The sequence below is a fragment of the Strigops habroptila genome, chromosome 7, assembly GCF_004027225.2.
Source record: "Strigops habroptila isolate Jane chromosome 7, bStrHab1.2.pri, whole genome shotgun sequence".
In the NCBI taxonomy this organism is placed as follows: domain Eukaryota; kingdom Metazoa; phylum Chordata; class Aves; order Psittaciformes; family Psittacidae; genus Strigops; species Strigops habroptila.
Genome location: NC_044283.2, coordinates 45,889,426 through 45,901,474, shown reverse-complemented (window position 1 = coordinate 45,901,474; position 12,049 = coordinate 45,889,426). Strand labels below are relative to the sequence as shown.

The 12,049-nt window shown below is 41.8% G+C and overlaps 1 protein-coding gene across 1 annotated transcript in view; it reads left to right on the top strand.

Annotated features, from left to right (window-relative positions):
- The window catches only part of FHDC1 (FH2 domain containing 1), a 37,079-nt gene that overhangs the window by 1,795 nt on the left and 23,235 nt on the right, over positions 1-12,049 (top strand). Inside the window, exons 2-4 of the mRNA XM_030492901.1 lie at positions 2,723-3,355; positions 9,967-10,028; positions 10,631-10,733. Of these exons, the coding sequence (XP_030348761.1) occupies positions 2,873-3,355; positions 9,967-10,028; positions 10,631-10,733 (648 nt within the window). The 5' untranslated portion in view covers positions 2,723-2,872. The remainder of the gene's footprint in view (positions 1-2,722; positions 3,356-9,966; positions 10,029-10,630; positions 10,734-12,049) is intronic.

The window sequence follows — 12,049 nt, the reverse complement described above, 5'->3', positions numbered from 1 at the left end:
TCTTGCCGTACTTCCTGCTCGGAGGCACCTGCTGATACCAACAAGCGGCCCAGTGCCTGTCCCAGCTGCCAGCTTCTCTCCTCTCCCACCCACAGTAATGGCGGGGGCACTGGGAACGTCTTGGAGCTGCTCCTCCGGGAGGCAGCAGGAGCAGGGAATTTTGACCCGTCTCTTGGTAACTGGAGCCCGCCGTCCTCTTACAAGCCGCTGACCTCTGTCACCTGCATCGTGCTTACCTGTCAGAAGACAAAGCTGAATGCGCAGCCTTTATGCTGTGCCTTTCCTTTCAAGCCTGCCTTCCAAATGCTGATTCTTCCCCTTTCCTGGTTCTGGGTGACGGTTACCTCATCCAAAGCAGTACAGGGCTTGTTGGCTTGAAAACAGTTTTTCCTGTTCTATCTATCTATGTATCTATCTTTACATCTAGGTTGGGATGTTTTCTTCCCCTTGCGTTCTCCACTCCTTTCACTAGGAGTGTCCCTCGTCTAACTCAGAAGTGCTCCGGTCTGAGATCAGTCGTTTTCCACTCTTTTGTGTTAGCACTGGGACTCTGATGATTCATCGTCTGCAACTTTGTTCCACTAGGATTTGATCCCATTTTTCTTAAAGCATCTAAATTTATTGGAAGTTTCAAAATGAGGTTCTTGCACATTGCCCCAGGGGCATGGTCGGTCTCTCTGTCTCTATTTTCCTTCTTTCTTTAAATCTGTGGGAACCCAAGTTGGAATATAATAACTGTTGAATGCTGCTTTGTGATGGTGGAAAACCAGCTAGTACATTTTTCATTTTTAAATAAGTGGTAGGGAGGGAAATATTTTTTCCTAGTTGAGTATTTCTTTAAATTAATGCAACACTTAATTGCTTTGAGTGGTTAATGTCTTTCCACCACCTTGCACCTGCTTTTTTATGCCTCTCTGCTTCTATGATCATGAACCTAGGAGGAGAGGCATGAACATACAGAGCTCTGTAATAGCAGCTGGGTATTAATGCTGACTTAAATTGGAAACTCTCTGTCCCAATCTACTTTCTTTGTAGCTCTTCCCCTTCTTACCCTGCCATTAAAATATTTTCCATCATTCCCATGACTTACACCTCATACAGGTTTATATGTTTTCTGTTCTTGCGAATACCTTGATAGTGTAGGGTACAACGTTAGAAAATCTGAAGCAGGAAAAAGAAGTTTGTTGCTACCTATGCAAGCTTTTGAGAAGAAAAGGTAACAGTGGATCATTCTGTGTCAGTTTCCTTTGACTTCAGTGAAGCTGTGAGTGGCTGAGTCCCTGCAGACCAAGAGAGAATTTGCCCTGAGGCTTGTTTCTGTGACTTGGGTCTATTTGTTCATGTACACGCTAATGATGGATCTCTGGCAAAAATAGCGAAGGTTTTTCATTACTATTATACAGTGTCAAATTGATCTGGGTTGCTATTAGCTCTATGTGAACCCTGCTGAAGAGACAGACAATCAAATCAGTGCCAAATTTCTGATTTGATACTGTTCTTGTGCATTCCTTCAGCTTCCCTGCAACTGGTTTTTGCTGAGGGGCTGCCTGTCTTTATCTAAATTTCTGTTCTGTGGTATCTTTGATCTTTTTTTATGAATTCCCAATTTTTTTTTTGAGATAACTTACAAATTTCCATAAAACTGTGGGATTCTTCATTGATCTGTATTTGAAACACCTTGATATTAGAAGATATCTCTTCTAATAGATTGGTCTTACCAAAACTGGGGGTTTTGCTGAAGTCATACTCTTACTTGAAGGTTTACTGTCAATAACAGCATCTTCATTTAGGAGGTGACAGTATAATAAAAATGTCTCAAAACTGTTTTGATTCCTGTTAAGCTGCTTCATGAGGTAATGTAGTTGTAAAAGCTTTCCTAAATACTTAAAACATTGTATGAGCACAGCGCTTAGGATGTGTAGGTTACTGTTCTGTCAGCTCCTCTGTCCTTTCTCTCTCTTCCACTTACTGAACTGGCTGTGTTAATCTGGATACTGAAGTAAATTATAAGGAGCAGCTTCAACTGTGGTCTTTCTGGGTGCATTTTGGGACTAGTGTAACTAGACCAGTAATGGTAAAATGCAAATACTGTAAGTTTATTCTCAGTGAACATAAAGAGTTTAGGGACTGCTCAGTGGTTTTCCCTTATTGGCCATTGTGGGAAAAATACAAAGGCAGAAAAGCAGTACATAGGGCTAGATTGTTAAATCATCAACATATTGTTCATTATTTTGATGCAGCTTGGATTTAAGCCATGAATTAAAAGAATTCAAACAGGGTCTGTTTGATCCAGTTAATCCAGTACCCTAGCTAGTACTTATATTTTTTAACTGTGTGTAATCAGTGTGTGTAAAATTGGGAGTGAAATGATATTTGTTTGGTTTAATATATGGTTTTGAGTTATATTTTATTACAAAATTGTTATATTTTATTACAAAATTGTACTGAACTGAGATTAAGAGGTGATTTCAGTATCTACTGTGGGTAATTTAAGAGGTATTTTTATTTTTATATGTGTTTTTGAAATCTAGCTACCCAAAGCTGTTTGAAATCTTAGTGTGGGTAAATTTTATACAATTGCCCTGGCAAAGACTTTTGATTCACTAAATTTCCCTTCCGGATTAAAAACTTGGTAACTTATACCTTAATTTTAGCATCTTTTCAGCACAAGGGACAAGATCCAGTCTCTCTGATCTGAGTTTCCTATTGTCCTTTGTTGTAGGTTGCGAAGATGGCACAGTCCCCTCTTGTGTTGCTGCTGCTGGCAGACTAGAGTTTGAGAGCGCGTGAGATCGGTTGCTGCTGCACTCACTATTCAATGTTTCAAACTGATCCAAGGAAGTAACACTCTCCTCTTTGGAGAGGCCATAAAATGCATGTTATGAATTGTCTCTCCTTGGTCAATGATAAAGAAAATGGGGCTATTCCAGTTGCAATGGGATTAATGAACGAGGATACGACAACAGCACCTCAGCTTTCTCAGCCTGCAGCACCGCTGCCCCCTTCACCATGTCCCCTCGCAGGGGCACCCCCAGCCCCTCCACTCCCCCCGGGGATGCCGCCACCACCACCACCACCACCTCCACTGCCTGGGCCAAACGTACCTCTGCCTCCACAGCTGATGAACGGGCATGACAGCCATGGCAAAAAGAAACGAATGCGGAGCTTTTTCTGGAAAACCATCCCTGAGGAGCAAGTCCGTGGCAAAACCAATATCTGGACGATTGCTGCAAGACCGCAGTATCAGATCGACACAAAGACAATTGAGGAGCTTTTTGGGCAGCAGGAAGAAATCAAGCCCCAGGACCTACGAAGTCGGTCTTTAAAGTCTTCATTTAAAGAGACTAAAGAGGAGGTAAGAACTGAAGTCGAACCTCTCTTTTACATCATGCTGTGGGAGCTGGTGTGAATTGACTCACCTCTGCCTTCTCCTCTCTGTCATGTTTCATCTGTATGGCGAATTTGTGTTGATTTGAAGGAGCGGGGAACCTCTTTGTGCTTAGTGGCACAGATTTGTTGTTGAAGGAGCTAACAGTGTTTTATTTTAACTTGTAAGTGCTGTGATTTGATCACCTGTTAATGTAAATAAGTGGAGGGAACCGAAGGCATCTGTGTTAACTCACGTTGGATAGCTCTTGAGTTTTCAGTGGAAGCATGAGTGCATTGTAACCTTTCAGCTCTTCCACTGTGTCTGTTATGCAGACAAAATGTTCTGTGCAAACATGAAGCCGGCAAGAGGGAAGAGAATCCTATTGCAAGGGTTAATGCTGTATATACCCATGATGTCCTAGAGGCATCAAGGAAGGGAAGTACCAGTGTGACAGCTTGGAAATAAAGTATAATATAGTGGCTAAGGGAATTTATTACTTAATTGACATAATTTTAAAGTTTCAATTTTCATGAATGTTGCTTTCCTGCTAATGAAAACTTTATTTCATCTACCCTGCTTTTCTGAACACTAAAATAACCTTCCAGGAAGGTCTGAAGGTTGTTACTGCGTTCTGTTCCGGAGGCAAGAAGGTCTATACCAAGCACTTGCAGGTTCAAACACTCCCCAGTGAACTGATAAGTAGCTTTTCTAGTTCTTAGATCCTGATTTATAGACAGCCTCTTTGTGAAGCCTGAATTGAATTGTCTCAAGTGATCATTCTGTGGAGTAATTGGAGGGTTGAAATGTAGATTTAATCACCGGTGTGCGTCTACATACATGTCAGCTTGTAAACAAAATACAGAGGGCACAGGGTTAAGAGTTGTAATGATGCATCAGTTTTTACTAAGAAAATAGGAGCTTGAAGTTGGTGGTGTCTCGCAGGACTCGGGAGATGGTGTCGAAGAAAGATCATTAGGGACAAGGTGAGAAACCAATGTACTGATAGTGTGCGTGTTGTACATAGACTAAAATAAGGGGTTTAAAACAGGTGTGTGTATTGCAGACTCTGAAACCCTGACATCGGGAAGGAGTAATTGGGGCCATCGTCAGAGGTAGTCATTAACCTCTGCGCTCTTTTCAGGCTATGCTCATCTTCAAATCAGGGTTGCAGTGAGTGGACTTCCTGTGCTGCATACAAATGTACACAACTCCAGCCCTGTGTGTTTCCTTAGAAGCTCCCCCTTTCAGGACTGGCGTGTGGTGAAGATCTGGTTATAGTAAAAATGATGACAAGTTTCATAAACTGCCCCCAGTGTACAGTAGCAGAGCAAACCCCAGCATGCTCCAGAACTCATACATTTTCATGTGTAGCTTGAAACTCGGCATCCTGGTGAGGTTAAGAGCGGTGTTGGGAGATTACAATTACAGGTCTGCAAACAAGGGTTTCTCCAAGATACAGTGCCTTGGAAACAAAAACCTGTCTTGCTACAAGTTAATGTTTTTGTGCATCTGCCTGGAGCCGATGCGGTGGTCCAGGGCATCTCCACTGCTTACTGCCTGTCCACCCTGGCTCAGGGCTCACACGGTTCCATAGCACATGGCAGGCAGTGAGGCAACAGGACTTCCTTCTGAGTTACGCTACTTAAGTGACAAAATGTTCAGCTCCGTTGCTAAGCTGTGTAGAGCATGCCACAGCAGCGTGTCAGGCAGCGGTGAGCAATTTCTGTGTGTGTTAATGGTCCTTGCAGTACTAGCTGCTTAGCAAGGTAGGAAGGAGATAATCCTGAAGAGCTATGTGTTATTGGAAGTGTGAAAGCACAAATACGCAACAGCTCATATGCTTGACGTTACTGCAGGTGTCATTCAGCAGGAGGATGGACATTTGAAGCATAAGCAATGCTTGTGATTTCCGTCATCAGTGCTGTCAGCTGCCACTCACTTACTTTAATGTATGATGGTTATCCTCAGCTCACTGTACCTATGGAGGTTGAAAGGAGTTTGGGGCAGGCTGAGGTACGCAGCATCTGTGTGACCTTGTGAAGAGCATGTCAGCATGGGGCTGAGGAAGCTGCAGTTCTGTTCCTGGCTGTGTCATTGCCCTGGCTTCCCCCTCATCCAGGGGAAGCTGGACAAGACACTTTGTGTGTCAGTATCTCTATTCCTTTTGTGTAAAACACAATTGGCTTTAGAAAGTGCTTTGTGGTCTAGCAGTGAAAAATGTTATTTGGAGTTTAAATAGTGGAACTGGTCTAGTTGGTGCAGTATGTTAACAACAGATTTTCAAGATAACTTCAAGTGCATAAATTCAAGTATCACTTAGATCCAGATGTGAAAAAACCAGCACGTGTCCAGAAGTGTGTGGCTGGAGAGTCTGCTCTTTTGGCTCAGCAGGGTTCTTCTTCAGTGGAAGTGGTGAAGAGTCACCTTTTAGCCAGCGTTGAGGGCATTCCCCTAGAGACTGTGGTAGAGATAGGGGTTTAGTACCTTCTCCAGACACTGCTGTTGATTAGGAAATCATGAACAGTTTTGGAAAAAGCTCTCTCTTCATGTAAGAGCTTACAGTACTGCATGTCCCTTTGATGTATACAGGGAATTTAGATGCCCAGCTCAGGTTAGTTGCACTAAACATCATCATTATAACAGAAGTCCCTTTGGAGACCTGAGTCAAGCTTCTACAGCAAATGCTTTCCTTTTTGTAAGCAACCCCTTGCCAAACCCTTAGGAGATTAATTAACATGTTTCCTTGACTAAAGGCTTAATTTGCCCTATGGTTTCATGTAATTTGAGCCTCTGAAAAATAAGGGGTGTTGTAGAGTTAAGTTTATGCACGAATTTACTTTCCCCATCCTTTAGTGGTGTCACAGTACAGCACAACATATGCTCACCTAGGCTATACCTTGCCTGGCAGCAGAGTGGGCAGAATAGCTTGTTGCCAGTAAAGGGAGCTGGTCTTGCTTTCTCCTTTGAGCTATCCTTCTGCTCCTGTCCCTCACCTCTCCCCCATCTGTGTGCTGGCTCTGGCAGACATTGGACCCTCTGTAAACAGGTTTAAGTAAGTAGCTCAGCAGAATGCTGTTGGGGTGTTTTGTTTGCTTTCTATTGGAGTAGTTTCCTGGTGTTTTAGTGAGTTTTGATGGCTTGGGAAAGGGTGCAGCGAATTCCAGAGCCTGTGCAAGGAGCTAGTGACAGGAGGAGAGAGAATGAAGATGGAAGGGGCGAATAGGATGTCTCTTCTATCCTCTCCTAGCCATGCCCTCTCTCTATTTAACCTGTGCTGGCCCTGATGCTCATTGCACTGTCTTGAGAACTGAGTCAACCTGTTAATCCAGCAAAGGACTAACACAGCAAAAAACCAATGAGATGGGTACCAGTACCTGCCTAAGGGGAAGAGCAGGCTAGGAACGTGTCAGCGGAGGATGACATGAAGCAGGGTAGCCCTGTAGTAAGCTGCTAGGTTCACTCTGCCATGCTGTGGAAGTGCACCTTTCCTCAACCACTCCAGGCAGCGTGTGTAGCTTGGAGAATAGAGGCCAAAATGTTAAACTCAGCAGTGAGATTGTGTTGTAAGTGAAGTGGAAGCTGAAGCAGGAAGGTGTTTATAGCCTTCCTAACCTCCAGCAGTGAGCCTGTGCCACCAGGCTGTTCCATGCTTGCTGTAATTTTTAAACTGTATCCCACCATGTGAAACCCCATTGTTCTTATCCAAAGAAAACACGTAACGTTTTGCTTTCACAAAGCTGTCATAAATCCACTTTGTCATGTTCCTGTTCCTCATTGACAATCTCATGGCAAGAAACTCCTGTTGCATTTCTGCAGTCACCACAAAGTCAATATTGATGTGGGGCTTCATGTGTCTCCCAAGACACTCCTTGATCTTTCATGTTGATTGCAAGTTTGTGTCAGAGTTCAGGAGTAGCTCTCCTCTTACCATCACCACAACTTCACCATGGTACTCAAGCCGAATTTCCCCTTCCCTAAATACATCTACAACAGTGAATATTTTAGTGGCAGATTAACACTGGTCCAACTGATGCTCTTATTACCCCACATGATCTGTGCCTGCTGCAGATTTCAGAAATACGCTGAGTTGAATACTGTGGTGATGAGAAGCAGATTCAGTGAGACTAGGAAAGTCTGTTCTCTGTCTTTAATTACAGTCCAGTGTAACTTTTTGAGTCAAGAAATGCAAGGGTGTTATTGGTGGGCAGCACTTTAAAAATCTCCTTAGGTGGCAAACAGAGATTTGGAACGTGATGTGTGGGCACCAGTGCTGCAGGTGTGCATGAATAGAAGATAGGAGCAAACTGAGCAGAATTTATAAAAAGCTGGGGTAATCTTTAAAGGGTAAAAAGCAACAGTTTGGTAGGAAGTCATATGCAGACAGCTTTCTGCAAGGACAAAATCAAGTGAAAGCTCGGTGGAGAAGAAGAGTAGGCATTACAAACAGATGTTAAGGCCAAGATTATGAATCCAATATGCAACTGAATGTGAGATGGAAGATACTGTATTTGTGTGCAAGAAGTAGGAACTTGTAGTTATGGAGTATCTGCCAGGTTCCCCTTTTCTCCTCCTCACGCTCTTATCTAGACACTCCTTGAAGGTAGCTAAGTAGTGACAGCTTTTTCAAACACTTCTGATAATCTTGAAGTGGACATCAAGCAGAGAGTGACCAAAAACCGAGCCATGTGTTTTGATTGTGTGCTTGAACAAGAAATCAGAGGAAAAAATAGAGTACAGTCATATACAGAGCAAAAAGTGTGTATAAGGTCCTTGTACTTAAGAACAGCTATGACATTTTTATGTTGTACTGATAAGGGAACCGCAGCTGTATATGTTGCCATCTGTTGTTTTTCTTCAAGGGAAGATGTTAGAAAAATTCTCCAGTTTTGTTTGAGGTTGTACTGTAAATCTGAGTTGTGCCATGGAAACTGAAGGATTACCCAACTGATGATTAGTCTTATTGTAACAGTTACTGACTGTCTGAAAATAATATATAGAGAAGGTTGAATATGCTTTAAAAAAACCAACAAACCAAAAGCCAAATCATGATGGCAAAGCTTATAGTGCAGAGAGATCAGAGAATCAGGAGTGACCAGAGCAGTTGGAGACTGGAGCTGCAGTTTGAGAGGTCAGTGAGAGGTCCCTGCAGTAAAACATTTGAAAAAGATTAGATACTGCAGGAGGAGAGATAGTTGAACCTGTCCTGTGTTAAGGGGCTTTTCCTTAATGATCTGTGGGGGGCCTCTCAACTCCTAAGATAACAGGAGAATAAACCACAATCTGTCCTCTTATCTTGGTGTATGCTAAAACTGAAGGGCTTCAGGCTAGCAGTCATCTAATTAAAACTAATATGCTGATAGATATATCCTGTGTTTTCTAGCCTTTGCTGGTTTCAGAAGAGAGGAAATTCCAAAATTTCAGATAACTTTTGAATTTGATTCACCCTTTTCAGTAGCTGCGGAGGCTGTCCCCTGGGTGCATGTTGAGGATAACACATTAAGCACTGTCACCAGCTGACTGCAGGCTAATTCAATTCTGTGACAATGCTAACTTTGTGTTTATATATGTATTTCTAATTTGTGTCCTCTCACAGAGGTCAAGACACCTTTCCAGCTGTCAAAACCTCAAACATCACAAGTCCAACAGCAGTCTTGAACATCTGTGTGTACCAAGTTGTTTTATTGTAGCAGTCGGGTGGCACTGTTAACGTGAAACAATTCTCTTGTCCTTGTAAATCTCATGACTTTTGTAGCTGTTACCACCGAAATAGATGTGGTAAAATTGTAACCTTTAGGATGTGATTCACTAAAACAGGGCAAGCATCTCAGGTTTGAACTTGTATGCTGGAAAACAGTAAGGAAAACTAGTATAAAAAGTATTAAATTTTTTCAAAAACTAATTGTCATTATTTAATGTCATGGGGTTTTTTTTGTCTCTTAATCTCCAGAATTGTACACATAAGATGATATAGCAAATCAACTTTATAAAGTGTGGGGAGACTTATTTTATTATGGGTTTCTGTTTGCAAGCAAGTGGATTTGAGCATTACCTGTCTCAGGTTTTGATTCAAGATCAACTTACCTTTCCATGGATCAGCGTGGCTGTTAGTTTGCGTGTATGAAATCAGTACTGCATACTGACCTCTGCTTAGAATGCCCATCCACATCTGTTACAAACCCTCTGAAATAAGTGGGATTTGAAGTGTGGTGCTCACTAACCATGTGGCCTTCAAATGCAGTACAATGTATTACTTGACAAGCAACATTTTGCAGATGCAGCATTACGAAATAAGCAAGAAGAATGTTTTTACTTTGTAATGAAATAAAACTGATCTTGATTCTTTCCTTCTATAAATGTTGCTATGGTTTTTGTGCTTCACTTGGAAAAGGCTGTTGTGGGCGTGCTGTGTATTTCCCTGGTAAAAGCTAGTTCTGTAATATATGATTGTTGATAAAAAGTGACTCTCTGTATTCATTTGGCCTGTGATTTGGTGGCAACTGTGAACAATTAGCTGTAACACTTTAAGAAATGATACCTGCATTATATGCTATTTTCTTAGGTATTGGTACATTAATCTCTCTTGCTTTCTCTCCCAGGTTTCCATTTTGGATGCAAAAAGAAGTATGAACATTGGGATATTTCTCAAACAGTTCAAAAAGTAAGATTTGTTTTTTCCATGCAGCTAGTGCAAGCTATGGATGTATGAAATTACAGTAGTAGTTCTCATGTTCTCATTATAGATGTAGTTCTCATCAAATTTATTGTATATTGTGCTCTGTTCCTTGTGGAGTTTAGAGTTCTACACAGGTTTGTCGTACGTAACTACATTTCATAATTTGTTTTCTAACATGTTCAGTTTTAAATGCCATTATGACTTAGCACCAAACATTTAGAGTTTGCTGCTCTTGATCAGTTGAAGTGAGTTTTCACGTATGGTTAAGGGGAATCCTTATACCTCATGTAATAATGTATGAGAGCTGCTTTTCACTGGCTTCCTTTTTTTATAAAGAATTAATAGAAAGGGGTGAGGTGGGGAATTTTTTTTTAAGAGCTAGCAGTTTCAGTGTTATCTTTATTCACTGATAATGTTGCCCTTCAGTAATGGCATAATTGAAAGTGGTGTTAGAACAGTCCTGCTGTGGACACTGCTACATAACCTCGTTACAATTCCTTTGAGTAGCCCTGGCAGGGGATTTTGGTTCTTTTTAACTATTCACCCTGCAAGTGTTAGAAATATGTATGCTCAATTGTTTTTTCAAGGTCTGCTGAATCCATCATTGAAGATATTTATCATGGAAGAAGTGAGCCCTATAGTTCTGAACTGCTGCATGAATTTCTTAAATTGTTACCAGAAGCAGAGGAGGTAAACACTGCTTTTACATGGAACTTACTTTTTGTAGAGTTCTACTGCCTGGGATTCCAAGATGAAGGTCTGTAAAAGAGGAATCCCAAAGCCTTCCTGAGGCCAAGGGATAGGAAACCACTGAGTGCAAAGGTTTAATCTTCATTTGACATGTGGTATTCAGGTCGCAGTGTAGTCATTCCCTTCACATCAAGTAATTTCACTTATTTGTAAGGTGCTTCTTAATGAAAGTAGTGATAAAGGTATTCTTGTTTCTCTGATGTTCCTTACAATGTACCTTTTGTCCCATAAACATTTTAGCAAGACCTGGAACCCTCCTGTGTGCAGATAACTCCACTGGGGTGGGCTGGTGGTGGTGTCAGAGAACTCAAAGTATATCCTGATGCAAATTAAGTTTCACTTGGCAGCTGCCTCATGCTTTCCCATTGCAGCGCCTGCAAACTGAATATTGGTAGTCCTATGCTACTGTCTCTTCTCCCTTCTGGTTTGCTGCCTGCTTGGTGCATCTGGCATCTGCCCGCTCCTGCACATGGGTTGCTGGGTTCCAACAAGGCAGAAAGGTTACTCCACTGTGCAGCACCCATAGAATTTGCTAACATGGCTTAGTGTTCCAAAGAAGACATGTTAAGAGGCACAGAATTACCAGCAGCACCTTCTGCAATGTCCCCATACTCACCATATGACCAACATGCAAGTGCTGCTTTCTCCCTTTCCAGCTCCAACCTTCAAGTCCATTCACATGATTAAAGATGTGAAGCTTCATTGACTGACCTGGGAGCCCTGCTTAATGATGCAGAGTTCCTTGTCTGCTCACATACTTGCACTGGCCCATTTGTATGTACTTGAGAGAAATGTATACCACAAACTTGACAAAATTAGCGTCAGAATTGCTTGAGTGCTTCACATCAAAGTGATGGCTGAAACCTGGGAAATTGCTAGTTAATGTCCACGTACAGATCAACCTCAACACACATGCTTTACCACTTCAAGGTCATACTGTCAAAGCACTGTTTCCTCTGTGCAGCTGCAAACCTCAGACCCAGCCAATGGCAAAACATATATCATTTTGCTGTTGAGTATATAATCCTAAATTGGGCTGCTTTTGCAGGGAATCATGTAAAAACAGTGTTGTGTTACTGTATTTGATTAATATACTTCTTGAGGTTGAGGAATATCAACAAGCTGAAATGTAATTAATCTTAAAAAAAAAAGGTGACATAGTTCTGGGAGCTTAAAACTATTCCCCCTTCCCTCTTTATTTGACTTTCAGTACATATTCCTGTATTTGAACAGAATTTATCTCCTTCCTCTGAAAG